This window comes from Xyrauchen texanus, chromosome 13 (assembly GCF_025860055.1).
Source record: "Xyrauchen texanus isolate HMW12.3.18 chromosome 13, RBS_HiC_50CHRs, whole genome shotgun sequence".
Taxonomy (NCBI): domain Eukaryota; kingdom Metazoa; phylum Chordata; class Actinopteri; order Cypriniformes; family Catostomidae; genus Xyrauchen; species Xyrauchen texanus.
In genome coordinates this window covers 8,582,438-8,598,420 of record NC_068288.1, presented here as the reverse complement: position 1 = coordinate 8,598,420, position 15,983 = coordinate 8,582,438, and the positions used below count along the sequence as shown (strand labels likewise).

At 38.9% G+C, this 15,983-nt stretch overlaps 1 protein-coding gene across 1 annotated transcript; it reads right to left on the bottom strand.

The window, feature by feature from the left end:
- Window positions 1–4,109: 4,109 nt before the first annotated feature.
- LOC127653672 (claudin-10-like) lies at window positions 4,110–12,061 on the bottom strand. Its single transcript, XM_052140441.1, has 5 exons — window positions 11,830–12,061; window positions 5,259–5,420; window positions 5,100–5,181; window positions 4,863–4,970; window positions 4,110–4,775 (listed from the first exon to the last, which is right to left on the bottom strand). Exons 1-5 carry the CDS (start codon window positions 12,059–12,061, stop codon window positions 4,547–4,549), a joined length of 813 nt encoding a protein of 270 aa, XP_051996401.1. The 3' UTR covers window positions 4,110–4,546.
- Between the last annotated feature and the right edge of the window lie 3,922 nt (window positions 12,062–15,983).

Here is a 15,983-nt window from a genome sequence, read left to right as displayed (position 1 = left end):
CAAACTACTGTATTTAAGAATCATAATAAGTTGCTGTAGTAATTTGGCCGTAAATTTACAGTATTTTTTATTCTACCCAAGTTTAATGGTGCAACGCTCAGATATTTAACAGTGCGTACATTGTGACTTCGTGCCCATTTACGCCACAACTAGGCTAAGTTGTAACTTACGCAGACCTAATTAATTATAACCTTCATTCACAACTATAAGGACATATTGATGTGTTTGTAAACGGTCTTCCGTTCCCGTTTGAATCTTTGCAATCTATGACTAGCAGTGGGGATTTCTTTAAGACTGTAAGGGAAGCTCAGCTTCCCCTATAATGTCAAAAAAATAATGGTCAAATATGTACTATTGTGTAAACAATTTATTGACTAAAAATGCGTTAGAACACGTTCATCTTGAAGACGAGTTCGTTCAGAATCAGCTACATTACATATAGCAGGTCGGCTGACTCGATTTACTTCTCATACATTCCCGTAGCGTCAGTACATTTCCCCGTTGAAGCCGAGCGTCCATTGACTTCAATGGGGCTGCTCTGAACAGTTTTTTTCAGTGTTCCGAAAATAGACGGTCATTGGATAAATGCTGCGATTATGTCCCGCCCACGGACGCTCAGCGTCTCTGGGGGTGAATGAGGAGTGGGCTGGCCCGGACTCCGGGCTTCAGCGTGATGATTGGAGGATCTGTCGAAAGACTGCATCTCCTTTTGATTGACAGCGAATCTGTACTATAAGAAGTCACTGAAGCTATTTTGCGCTCAGTCCCATCGTGGATTTCTCAAGTGTAGTCGAAAGACAAACTGCTGCAACCTATTTCTTTATATTTGTTTGGCAAAATTGCTAGTCAATTTGCATAATACATTTCACACAATTATACACCACATTCCTTGTTTCAGTTTTACCAAGTTTAATATATTTTTGTTTTAGAGCGTTCGTTCGTTCGTTCGTTCGTTCGTTCGTTCATTCATTCATACAGTAGGCTAGGCTAGCGTCGTGACGGGTGAAACTGCGTACGATGGCAGACGGTGCTAATATTGTCGACCTGATTTTGGCGAAGCCATTTGAAAGTCTTCCTTACGAGGAAAAAATTTGAATTAAACAGCAGGGCAGATCAACACCTAAGATTGATTTAGTGCAAAAAATAGGGAAAAATAACAGGTCTTTTCAGCTCTCCTGGTATGACAAAGTTAGCTGGCTGACTGGAAGTGCTGTGACAAATAAAATGTACTGCTGGCCATGCCTCTTGATGAAACCATCTCACGGATGTGTTGTTTGGTCAAAAGTGGGGTTTGGAGATCTGTCTAACTTTGACAGGGAACATGTGAGTGCATGTGCAATGAACATGTGAGTGCATGTGCAAGATTAAGTTGCATGGGCAGGATCAGGGTTGAGCATGCAATCAATGAAGGTGCTCGCATTCAAGTGACTAAACATAATGAAACAGTCAAACAAAACAGGGCCTTCCTAAACCGCCTTATTGATGTAACATCCTTGCTTGGCCGACAGGAGCTGTCATTTAGGGGACATGATGAGAGTAGTGAATCATCCAACAAGGGAAATTACAGGGAGTTCACAGAAACATTATCTAAATATGACTCTGTAATGTCCACACAATTAGAGTCCTCAACTGTGTTTTCTGGTATGTCCCATACTATTCAAAATGACTTGATCTCTGCTCTTGCAGCCACCATTTCTGATCAGATCAGAGATGAAATTCAGGATGCTCCCTTTTTGGATGGCAGGTGGATGAAACAACTGATATATCCTGCCGTGCCCAACTCTCTGTCATTGTTACGCTATGTGGATAGTGCAGGTAAAATTCAGGAGCGCTTTATTGGATTTTTGATGTTTCTGGAGGGCTGAGATGCTCAGTCCGTTTTTGATGTTTTAAATGAGAACATACAGGCCTACAATTTTAAGGATAAGCTTGTGGCACAGACCTATGATGGGGCTGCTGTCATGGCTTCAGCACTCAATGGTCCGCAGGCCAAAGTGAAAGCAATAGCCCCAAGTGCAATGTTTGTGCATTGCTATGCACACAGACTGAATCTGGTGCTGTCACAGGGGGCTAAATGCTTGCCTGAGTGCAGAATTTTTTTGCATCACTCTCTGGGTTTGGCACATTTTTTTCAAAATCCACAAAGAGGACGTCTTTTCTGGAGTCTGCAGGCTGTTCTAGGTTGCCCAGAAACGCTCCTACTCGATGGAATTTCACATCACGGATAGTGAGCACTGTGGCAAACAATTATGATGGCCTCCTGCAGACATTTGAAAACATTATTGCAGACACGACAATTGATGATGATACACTGGATTGTGCCAAAGGCTTTCTGAGGAAACTGGAGGATTTTGAGTTTGTGTTCATGTTGTACACATATGAACAAATCTTCACTGAGACTGATGTGGTCTTTGATGTTGTCCAGCAGAGGGCGATGGATGTTTTTACTGCAAGAAAAGAATTGAATCTCTTCTTGCATTTGTCAAAGAGAAAAGGTCAGAGGGGGCTTTCCAAGCTGTTTATGCCAAAACAGCAGATCTCACATCAGACCCACGAGATGAGCCCATGAGAAAGCGCCGTCTGACCCAATTGCAGGATCCCCAAGAGCACTACAGAAATCTCTACATGGCCATCCTTGATAACATCTTGGAGCAGATTCCTCAACGTTTTTCAAATTTGGAAAGTATGCTCTTCTTAGAATTAGTCAATCCAGGGAAATGTGATGACATGAGACAAGAATTTCCAGAGGAGGCCTTCCAAAGTGTCCTGAAAAGTTATGGCCATCACTTTGATTCAGGGAGACTGAGGTCTGAACTTCAAGTCCTGTATTCAGATCAGGACTTGCAGGGTAACAGGGGAAAGCTGTGTGATTACTTGGTGTTCCTCAAAGACATGGAGTTGGACAGTGCAATGCCTCAGCTTTACAAACTGTTGAGAGGCAAACATTGGAGCTACATCTGCAGGTGTAGAAAGGAGCTTCTCCTGTTTAAAGCGTCTCAAGTCTTACACCCGTAACACAATGGGCCAAGGTCGTTTAAGCAGCCTAGCTCTGCTGGCCATTGAGAAGACACTGGTGAAGTCACTGGAAAAGACGCCTAGTTGGTACAACAGAGTCACAGTGCATTTTCTCGAAAAGGAACGTAGGGCAGAATTTACTTTTAAATGAGTTTATAATGTAGGCCGAAAATGAGCTTCCCCTCTTTGAAAGACCAGCAGCCGCCACTGATGACTAGTAATATACAAGTAACATTACTTATGATTTTCCTCAGATATACATTCGAAGGCTTTAACATACACTTTTAAAAGCAATTTTGCGTTTAAACAGTCAGGAAAACCTTTAAAAAACGCCACATATTGAAAGAACGACAAAGGGTCATCGATTGTTTCTTGTTGAGTAGCGCCATCCAGTGGTATCTAATGGACATTGGTGGCTTAATTTTTCGTTGACTGAAGAAAATCTCTTCTGTTAAAACTTTTGATGCATCTTTTTTTATTTTCTTAGCTATTAAAATATGATATGCCAATTTAATGTAGCTTTCAGACCAAATGGTTCAATTGTCCTTATGGGAAAGAAAAACATATGTTTCTGTTTGTGCAAATGAAGCTATCACATAATTTATCTTTATTTGTGCAACTCAATTTCATAACAAAATTCCATAAAATTGAATTGTGTAAAGATTAAAGAATATATATTAATAACAAATCTTAAATATTTATTCAAAAAAATATATACTGAAGAATACTAATTTCAATTTTATGGAATTATGTTATGAAATTGTAATGTGTAAATATCTTTTTTAGTGTACATGAGGGGTTTGATGGGTTAAGAGTTTTTTTAGGCCTTTTAACACCCTAAAGTGGTTTATTTTATACCAGCTAAATCCCTGTTATTACACAGATACTTACCAAATAAATACATCATAAATGGACATAACTGGAAATCTTAATTTCAGTTAAAATTATTTTATATGAGAAGAAACCAAAAAAGTGATACAAGAGACATGAAACTAAAATGAATACATGTAAAATGGCAATAAAATAAAATTACAGCTTATTTTAACTATCCACTAAAGATAATAAAGTCAAGTCATTTTTATTTGTATAGAACGTTTCACAACACACATTAAAGCAGCTTTACAAAAAATCATGCTTTAACAGAACGTGAAGCTGTAATATTTATAAAGTCTTAGTCATCATTGTGCATTTGTATAGAAATCCTAAATTCTGTTAAAAAATTATTAAACATGTAAATAATACTCTCCATAATAACTTGGTTCAGATGGCTATACAACCTATACAAAAAATATACAACCATACAAAAACAGCTTTTCATTACTTGTCTAGATAAGTCTGATATTGACAGTGTTCATGTTTATAAGACAAAGACTTTATAAGAGAAACCTGTAGATATAAGATTCATGTACATTAGTAGTGAGGTACAAGGAAAAGGCATGTTGCATTTGGAATTGATTGCCTTATAATTTTAATTTGTGGTCCCCCCATTTTTATTTAGGTTTTTAAAAACAATTAGTTTCTTTTAACTTTGTTACACAGCTGAGTCAATAGGGGGCCGAGTGGGCCTTACAGTTCTTGAAGATTGACTTCCTTGTATTCCTGTCTGACCATAACTGTATGTACTTCCCCTACTCTCTCCGTTTGGTTGGTATAAAGGTGGCATGATGACTGTCATGGGTCTGGACGAGCCTGGCATCATGTTTGTCTGTCTGGTACGTGCTGTCATGTAGGTTGGTGGTCTTCTGGGTTTCTTAGTGAGCCTGAAAGACAAAAAAAAAAAAAAGATATAAAAGAACCACATTATTTGGCTTGTTTCTGTTTAATCTATCCAGTGAGACAGGCCACACCTTTGGGGGAATGACTCTCGTCCAGAGAAATAGCACATAACTGCACTCCCACTTATAACCAGACATGAACCTCCCCAACCGATGAACAGAGCTGCGCCGAGCTCAAATCTGAGAAACATAAGTTATATATTTCAAAGTGGTCATATCACACATTAGATTACACTTAAAATGGACAATCACTGATCCTTTGTAAATTAGATACGTGTGACCATCATGAAAGACATCATAGTTACATACTTGAATCCTAAGTAATATGGATCCAAAAAGTCTGTGCGTGCTTTATTTCCCCACATGGAGTACACTGTCATACCACAGAACCCTGCAAAACAGACAATACATCAGTTTTTTGATCACTCAATTTATACTTTGAAAATGCTAATGAAGAAATGTTTCTACCAGATGCCATGTACGTCAGTGCTGCCACAAATATCACCCTGGCATTAGCAAGCTCAGAGCCTCCGATTTTGGTACACTTCATCCCAATGAGGGCAAGCACAGCCCCCCAGAAGCCTAAAATTACAGAGATGACAGCCAGAGCTCTGCTCACATGGAGGAAGACTAGAAGAACCAGAGAGAAATGCTTTTACTAATCTTGCAATATCCTCATGAGACCTAGCAGAAATGTTTTATAATTGTTTTCATCTAAATCAATAGTGTACCATAAGAAACATATAGAAATGTATTTTCAAAATTTTATTAATATTTTATTTGATGTCCACAGTAAAGGACTTAAGGACCAAGTTGTTTGGAAAATCAAGAAAAGACCTTCAGCTAATAATTATGGTTTTTCAAGTTGTAGGTTTCAACCTGTTTTCTTTATCACATACTCTGCAATACTGCTCTACTGAAATATGTTTATAAAAGGTGTTCATATCATGTATTTGTGCATACAGTACACACTATTATACAAATGGATTAGCAGTGTTTACATTTAAAGTAAGGAGTCAAATCAAAAAGTATTAGTAAGCACTTTGGTACAGAAATATGAACTTATGACAAATATTAACAACATCTATAACTTTAACTCATAATGACAAAGCAAAAAACAATTTTTGATAAAATTGCAAATTTATTAAAAAGAAAAAACTGAAATATCACATTGATAAGTATTTAGACCCTTTGCTATGACACTTGAAATTTAGCTCAGGTGCATCCCGTTTCTCTGGATCATCTTCGAGATGTTTCTACACTTTGATTGGAGTCCACTTGTAGCAAATTCAATTGATTGGACATGATTTGGAAAGGCGCACACCTGTCTATATAAGGTCTCACAGCTGAAAATGCATATCAGAGCAAAAACCAAACCATGAGGCCAAAGTAACTGCCTGGAGATCTCAGAGACACGATTGTGTCGTGGCACAGATCTGGGGAAGCTACAAAAATATTTGGCTGCATTGAAGTTTCCCAAGAGAACATTGGCCTCCATAATTCTTAAATGAAACAAGTTTGGAACAACCAAGACTCTTCCTATAGCTGGCCGCCTGTCCGAACTGAGCAAGAGGTGACCAAGAACCCGATGGTCACTCTGGTTGAGTTCCAGAGATCGTGTGTGGAGATGGGAGAAACTTGCAGAAGGACAACCATCACTGAAACACTTCACCAAGCTGGCCTTTATGGCACCTAAAGGACTCTCAGACCATGAGAAACAAAATTCTCTGGTTTGATGAAACGAAGATTGAACTGTTTGCCCTCAATTCCAAATGTCACGTCTGGAGGAAACTAGACCCTGCTCATCACCTGTGCAATACCATCCCAACGGTGAAGCATTGTGGTGGTGGCATAATGCTGTGTTTTTTTTTTTTTCCAGCGACAGGGACTGGTCAGGGTTGAAGGAAAGCTGAACAGCACAAAATACAAAGATATCCTTTTTGAGAACCTGGTCCAGAGTGCTCAGGACCTCAGATTGGGTCGAAGGTTCACCTTCCAACAGGACAATGACCATAAGCACAGCCAAGACGACGCAAGTGTGGCTTAGGGACAACTCGTTGAATGTTCTTGAGTGGTCCAGACAGAGCCCGGATTGAACCCAATCGTACGTCTCTGGAGAGACCTGAAAATGTCTGTCCACCGACAGTCCCCATCTAACCTGACAGAGCTTGAGAGGATCTGCAGAAAAGAATGGCAGAAAATCCTCAAATCCAGGTGTGCACAGCTTGTCGTATCATACCAAAAATGGCTTGAGGCTGTAATTGCTGCCAAAGGTGCTTCAACGGAGTTCTCAGTTAAGGGTCTCAATAATAATGTCAATAATATTTATAATATTATGTCAATGTGATATTTCAGTTTTTTTGTTTTGAATACATTTGCAAGTTATGAAAATCTGGTTTTTGCTTTGCCATTATGGGATATGGGATGTAGACGAATGTGAATTAATTTAATATATTTTAGCATACACTCTCAAAGTATAATGGGCTGAATTTGCTTCAAAATATAGTGCATCATTTTTGCAACACACTTTTTAAGCAAATTCCACAACAAATTTAAAGCAACGTTACCTAAAAAACCTTAGTTGGCCATGCATTAATGAGCTTCCCTGCAAACATTTACTGTGTCATGCCAGGTAATACAGGTTTTTTTTTTTTTTACTCTTAAAGAGTCTGGGTTTACCCAACTATGCATTTTAAGCTCTATTTGGCTCAATTTTAAGTGCTATTAGCAGCTTCAAATTCTAGGTTCTGTACATTTATTTTGAATTAACTTTAAAATAAAATGACCAGAAAAAAATAACAGACAACTGATGAATATCAAAAGGTTTTTATTGTCAACCTTCAACATTGACAAAGACCAGCTGAATAACACTGTAAAACATGCCTTTTCATTACAAATTTACAATCACACTTAGATATTCCTGCTATCCCAGAATCAGAATAATGTTCTCAAATACAAAAATAGTAACAGAATCATGACGATAAACATAAAACATAACAAAAAGTGGGCTGTGCAATGATTTAAAGAATTTCAGTAAATCAAAATAATTTAAAAAAGCATTTTAACAGACTGCAGTCTTACACACAGGCATGGTACAACTGTCCGAACATATACTGTAACACAGTTTGTGTATATATAAAATAAACTTCATTCAAAAGATCTTAAATTTGTCCTGGCCTTGCCATGATCAAGATTCAACAACACTTACTGTGTGAACTCCAAAAGAAAAGGAAAAAAAATGGCATCAGCTTCAATGGGTAGCTATTGTGAAGAGCATAAAGTAACCAATAAAGTTAGTGCACTGACCCATGTTTTGACAGAATCCCAACTCATTTTGAGGACAATCAATAAATACATCTAGTGTGTTAAAGGCAACTTTCGTTCTTCCTGATCCACAGATGGGGAAAATGTTGGTAAAGAAGCACAATTTAAGATTTGTTGTCAGACTTTACTGCTGATTTGAAATATATTCTTTGATTGTCATTTTGATCAACTGTTTTAGAGGTTTCGGTCTTTTCCCATTCAAGTAGATAGGAGCTGTAGTGTCATGACTGGAAATGGTCTCCTGAGAGCATTCCAAAGATAGCCGACATTGGACTGACTTGCTAGAAAGACTTTGATTTAACTACTGAAGTCATATGGATTACGTTTATACCTTTTATATCCTTTTTTTGGAGCTTCAAAGTTCTGGTCACCATTCACTTGCATTGTATGGACCAACAGAGCCGAGATATTCTTCTAAAAACCTTCCTTTGTGTTCTGCAGGAGATATAAATCTATCTATCTAGTAAATGATGAGAGAATTTTTGTTTCAAACACACAGCTATTCAACCACTTTACTAAAGGCATACATTTATATAAATGTCAGCTGATATGGTAAAATTGTGCTATATAAATATGAACAATGTTATCCAAAAGTGTTTCCTACCTTTTTTATTTTTGCCTTGAAAACCTTGACTCGGAGTCAGTCACCTGTTGCCTGCTGAGTTTCTGCTGCATGAGTGACGTCGGAGCAGCGGTTGAAGATTAACTGTCTCTCCGGTGAAAAATCCATGGGAATTCTCGCCACAGTCCGACAATGAGAAAGCATGTTGTAAGCACCACATGCAGAATGTGAATTATTGTCAATGACAACGTCCTATAATACATCTGCAATTCACTGAGTACACAAAATAGTTACACACAAGACCTTCAGGACAAAATTGTCCTCATTGAAACCCATTAAAACTGCTATGTTTGATCCCAGTGCCATTAAAGCATAAAATAATGAATTCTATGATATTATGCTTTTATTCCAGAGCCCTGACATCAAATTTTGTCTTTTATATATTTTCCACCAGATGGAGCCATGTTTCTCATGTTTAGTCTATGGAACAAATACAACAGTGGCATTATGTAAACAAACTGGCATTTAAAGGTTTAAAATCTTGAAAATGAATGAATATTTGGTAGTTATAATTAGGACTTATGTTGGTTAAAAAAATTAACCCATTGAAAGTGGAAAATAATATTAATATGCAGTTTTTTGACGCAGACATTTTTGTCCTCCAAGGACCTCGGAGTAACTTTTTTTTTTTATTGACGCACACGGTTTAAAAGCATTACCTGAACGCTCAGACAAAAAAAATACATTTAGCATTAAAAATGGCAATTAATGAATCTGAATATAAATCAACACAGAAAATGTTAGCTGGTTTCAAGATGTACAATTTTAAGTTTGCAATAAACATTTAAAATTGGTGTAGAAAAGAGATTAACGTGCTGGAATTACCTGTTGTGTGCTGAGTTTCTGTGACGCGAGGGTTGCAGCTGCTGTGTGAGTGAAAGCAGCGGTTGAAGATGAGAAGTATCTGCCTGGTGAAAAAATGCGTGGGCTCCTTTGTGTTTGTTTTACTGTGAAGATGTATCTTATTAGCCTCATGCAGACAAATGTTTAATATACTGTAGATTTGCAAACTAAGTGTAACGTAAATTCTTTAAGTGAATAGAAACTTGTACACACAGAAAATTGATAGCAAAAAACTAACAAAAAAAAAACAAAGTACTTTTACCTTTGAAATATTTGGCAAAACTTTGTGTTGTCCTCCAAAATGGCAGCCAGCCCCATATGTGCTTGCTTGAAAATCAATCACAGTCTGCATCACGTGGCTTCCCATGGACTCTTAAAAAATTAGGCTGGTTTTACTAAACTTCAGATTATTGTCACTTCACTCAAAATAAATAGTAAAGTTTCTTTATTATTATGAGGACAGCAAAATATCAATATATTTTGTCACAAATATAGCATTTAATTAATGAAAGCTGACAACATTACGTTTTCACTAAAAATCTGTTTATTTTAATGAACAATATTTGCTGAAGGAATAATTTTTTTTTTCAATGTAAATAAATGGTCTGCACTTATATAGCAGTTTTTTAACCTTAGAGGTTACCAAAGCGCTTTACACTGTGTACCAATCACCCATTCACACACACACACACACACACACACACACACACACACACACACACACACACACACACACACACACACACACACACACACACACACACATGTTGTGTTTCCATGTTTTATGGGGACTTTCCATAGACATAATGGTTTTTATACTGTACAAACTTTATATTCTATCCCCTAAACCTAACCCTACCCCTAAACCTAACCCTCACAGAAAACTTTCTGCATTTTTACATTTTCAAAAAACATAATTTAGTATGATTTATAAGCTGTTTTCCTCATGGGGACTGACAAAATGTCCCCACAAGGTCAAAAATTTCGGGTTTTACTATCCTTATGGGGACATTTGGTCCCCACAAAGTGATAAATACACGCTCACACACACACACACACACACACACACACACACACACACACACACACACACACACACACACACACACTCATGTAGTGTTTCCATGTTTTATGGGGACTTTCCATAGACATAATGGTTTTTATACTGTACAAACTTTATATTCTATCCCTAAACCTAACCCTACCCTAAACCTAACCATCACAGAAAACGTTCTGCATTTTTACATTTTCAAAAACATAATTTAGTATGATTTATAAGCTGTTTTCCTCATGGGGACCAACAAAATGTCCCCACAAGGTCAAAAATTTCGGGTTTTACTATCCTTATGGGGACATTTGGTCCCCACAAAGTGATAAATACACGCTCACACACACACACACACACACACACACACACACACACACACACACACACACACACACACACACATGTTAGTGTTTCCATGTTTTATGGGGACTTTCCATAGACATAATGGTTTTTATACTGTACAAACTTTATATTCTATCCCTAAACCTAACCCTACCCTAAACCTAACCCTCACAGAAAACTTTCTGCATTTTTACATTTTCAAAAACATAATTTAGTATGATTTATAAGCTGTTTTCCTCATGGGGACCAACAAAATGTCCCCACAAGGTCAAAAATTTCGGGTTTTACTATCCTTATGGGGACATTTGGTCCCCACAAAGTGATAAATACATGCTCACACACACACACACACACACACACACACACACACACACACACCAATGGCAGCAGAGCAGCCATGCAAGGTGCTAGCCTGCCATTTTGAGCAACTTGGGGTTCAGTGTCTTGCCCAAGGACACTTTGGCATGTGGAGTCGTGGCTGCATCATAAAATGTCAAAACATATCTTTTTCGAAACATAAAAAAACATATCTTATGCATCCTTTCATTTTCAATCCTCCATTTACATAAATTAACATACATATTTCTCCAAATTTGATCATTAAAGAATATTTTACCTTTTACCCATAAAATTAAATCCACACCGGCGGCTGGTTTTAGCTGCTAATTTTTAATAATTTCTAATTTTTAATTTTTTTATAACTCCCTAACATTTGGTATCTTTGTAAAGCCTTGAATGTCCTAGCTGTGTGGTCTCAAAGAAAAAAAGGGTTATCTACATACAAAAATCAATCGCTGGGTCACATCTAAATGCCCATAATTATGACACAATGTCTCTTTCTCAACATATTTTCTCCTTACCAGACAGGTCCATCATAGAGGGGTAGTATTTACAGTCAGATACTCCTGTACTGTCTGAGACACAGTCCTTCCAGATATTTGAATAGTATTCGCCGGCTTCAAGAACGACGTTGCTGCTTTCTGACACAATCCAATAATCAGTGGCCAGAGTGGAACAAATCAAAACCCAGCCACACAAACAGGACACAAAACAACCAATCTCTACATACATCACAACCGTTCGCTTCCTCATGCTGCCAGCTTAAGACTGAAGAACAGAAAAAAAGGGAAACTATCAGTTGAAAATCTCTATTGAGAGAGGTACATGAACTTCTGAGAAGTTTCTGGTCAATAGAAAAATGTCATTTTAGTTGTGGTGGGGGTTGGGGAGGTGTCCTTTATTTTCATATAACTTCTTAAAACTGGTAAAACTACATGGTTTTACCTCATCAGCAGTTTCTCATTCCCAGAGTGTATTCCCAATGTATTCATTTACTGAATCTGACATCTTATTCACCAGGGCTATCATTTTTGGATTTACGGAAAGAGTTAAATGAGAATAAAAATGTAACTATCTGAAACTGTTTTTCTAAAGATTACTAATTTGTACCCGTGCAAGTTCTGATCTTGTTTGGACAGGATGTCTTGATATTAAAATTTGATATTGTGTTTCTGGGAATATTGTCCTGGTCTTCATAATTAAGATAACTATCTACATTATAATGGTGTGTTTAACATGGAAGGTGTGGTTAGTGTTTATGTATAAACAATATTCAGCGTAATCTGTGAAACCTGCATAAAAGGTGAAAGATAAGATAAATAAAAGATAAACTCAAATGAAAAAGAAAAGATGAGTCAGCTGAACAGACAGTCCAGATCTTGTTAAGATAAGAGTAACCCGAAGAGTGTAAATATTGTGTCATTGAGTGCATTTACTTGCTAAAAATCTGATTTCAGTTTGACTAATTTGTCTTTTCAAAATGTTATGTATACGTGTCCGACTAAATCTTGCCTGTCTGTTTTTTTGCAAAATTGAACTAACAAGTCCACAAATGCCAATACAATTTTCAAGCCTATTTGAGAGAATGTCATGATCTGTGGTGTCAAATGCAGAACTAAGACCTAAAAGCACTAGAAGAGAAATGCAGCCACGATCAGATGATAAGAACAAGTCATTTGTAACTCTGATAAGTGCAGTCTCTGTACTGTGATGTGGCCTAAATCCTAACTGAAATTGTTCATATAGAACAATTAACATAGATTTAATTTAATTAATTGTAAAAAATTTACATAGTTGGGAGGACACTAAATTTTCTAGTAGTTTCGACATAAATGAGAGATATGAAATCAATCTATAATTAGCCAATTCTCCAGGATCAAGCTGTGGGGGTAATTTTAAAGATTTTAAAGAATTGAAAGATTCTTGGGATATGTCCTAAGGATAGCGAGGAGTTAATAATATTAAGAAGAGGTTCTGAGATTACAGGACCTTACTTAGTTGGTCTTGGATCTAACATACATGATGGGGCTTTTGATGTTTCGATAAGTTTTGTTAACTCTTCGTGACCTATGACAACGAAGGATTGAAGTTGCTTGTGAGGAAAATTATGAGATACTGTTTTCTGTGGTACTGTGACAGACCATGGAATGATTCCAATATTATTTCTGATTATTTCAATTTTATCAGTAAAGAAATTAATTAAGTCATTACTATTATTCTGTGATTCAGCTGAGGCTTTATTCCGAACCAATTTAGCCACTGTACTGAATAAACACCAAGGATTGTTGTGGTTATTTTTTATGAGTTTGCTAAAATATGCTGACTTGGCAGCTTTTAGTGTCTGTCTGCATCTACAGACACTATCCTTTCATGCACCAAGAAATACCTCTAATTTTGTATTCTTCCACTTGCGCTCCATTTTCCATTGAGAGCATGAGTGCGATTATTCTACCATGGTGTAGTTCTATTTTCTTTAATCAAAGGGGGGCGATACTATAGGTGATATTACTTCAAGTTCTTCTAGACTTTTTGGCTTACTGAGTATATGAGATCTGGAAAATTATCTTTTCTTAGAGATCTTTATTAGCCGAAAGATTAGTTCTACCTGATTGATAGTGTGTTGTAGATTGAGTGACATTAGCTGATTGCAGCATACAAGAGACTAGGTAAAGATCTGAGATGCCATCACTCTGTGGCAGAATTTCTATAGAATCAATATCAACTCCATATGACAGAATTAAGTCTGGAGTATGATTATAGCAATGAGTTGTTCCTGTCACATTTTGTCTATATTAATGCTGAAGTTACTGTGGGGATGGGAGCATGGTCGTATGTCTGTTTGAGGGAGAGAGCTGGTTGAGCATAATTTATAACAGCTATTTCTCATTACAGTGATGGCGAAGAGAGCCCTTAAAAGCAGCTTATCATGCCAGAGAAGACAGAGAGAGAGAAAGAGTCCAGTGTGCAGCGTTGGCGTTTATATTGACAACATTTCAAACTCCTGCTCCAGGCCCAATTGGAGGACCAACAAGCGTTCCGGAGCCTGAACAGACACGAGGGGGTTGTTGCTGCGGCCCCGGAGCCAACTTCGGCTGTCCAACCTGTCACCCTCATCAAAATGGGCCGGCCGACAAACCCGAAGGATACCTCGACCTCTTTGAGAAGACAGCCGAGGTGTGGGAATGGCTGCCTGAACTGAAGCGAGCCATCATACAGCGGGTCTGCCGGATGCCCGAACAGAGCTGACAGCACTTCCTCTCCCTGAAGCTGGGCAAACAGGGCCACCCATTCACCTTCGTGGAGCAGCTCCAGAACGCCTGCCAGAAATGGTTGCTGGATCATGGACAAGGTGGTATTGGAACAGTTCATCTCCCAGCTGCCCGTTGTATGGCCAAGTGGGTCCAGTGCCAACATACGGTGTCGCTGGAGGAAGCGGTCCAGCTGTCCGAGGATTACATGATGGTGTTTCCGGGGTCTTCTGTCTTCTCTCTCTCTCCTACCCCCAAAACCTGCCCCCGCCCATCCTCTTTCCATCCCATCCCTGCCCCTAGGAAACTGGGCGGTCCTCCCAGGATGGCGAGCCCGGTCCCACAGGTGGTAGGGGGGCCTGGGCCGGTATGTTGGAGCTGCCTTGATCCACCGATGCTTGTTATAAGACAGGGCATTGGGCACAAATAGTCATGTGAAGGTGCGGTGTGTGCATGGGGATATTCACACGTATCTGGTGGTTACCACTGAGATACTATTCAGGGGGAGAAAACATAGAGTGGAGGCCGCAGTTAATTCCTGCCTCACACTTCCGCTGATTTTGGGGACGAATTGGCCATGATTTTAAGAATTTATTAAGCGAAATATGTGCAGATGGGTCCTGTGAAATAATGCCTCGGTTTGTGACATGCGATGCTATGGCTGGAGAGGTGGTGCCAGGGCCGTCTACATCTGCTCTGCATCAAAGTGATGGAAGGGATGTGTCCCCGCCCTCAGGGTGTTCCCTGAAGGGGATTTCCCTCTAGAGCAGTCTCATGATGAGTCCCTCAAACACGAATTTGACCAAGTGAGAGTAATCAATGGTCAAAAGCTCCAGCCTAACTTTGTGCTCACATACCCATATTTTTCAATGAACAAAGATTGGTTATATCGAGTGGCGCAGGACACTCAAACAAAAGAGAATACAACCCAGTTATTAGTCCCGGTTTTTTTGGCTGGCCATTCATGGGGACATTCGCAGGTGGTGTTCCGTGTGCCGTGAATGTCAGTTGGTGATTCCACCGGCCACCCCAATAGCGGCATTGTGCCCTCTACCGCTAATCGTGGTACCCTTTGAAAGAATTGGTATTGACCTCATCGGGCCATTAGAACATACTGCACGTGGGCATCGCTTTGCATTAGTTCCGGTGGACTATGCAACACAATATCCAGAAGCAGTGCCCCAGTGCAACATCTCAGCACAAAGTGTTGTGGAGGCAATCTCTAGAATGGGGGCTCCTAATCCAGTCCAGTGGACAGAGCCGTTAAAATTTGAGGTGATCCACAGACCGGGGGTGCAGATGGCTGTGGCTAACTTTCTTTCCAGAAATGAGGGGAGAGTTGGCAGGCCGGATGTTGCCCTGGCCTGAGTCGGGCGGTGGGGGTATGTTGGGATGGGGGCATGGTTGTGTGTCTGTTTGCGGGAGAG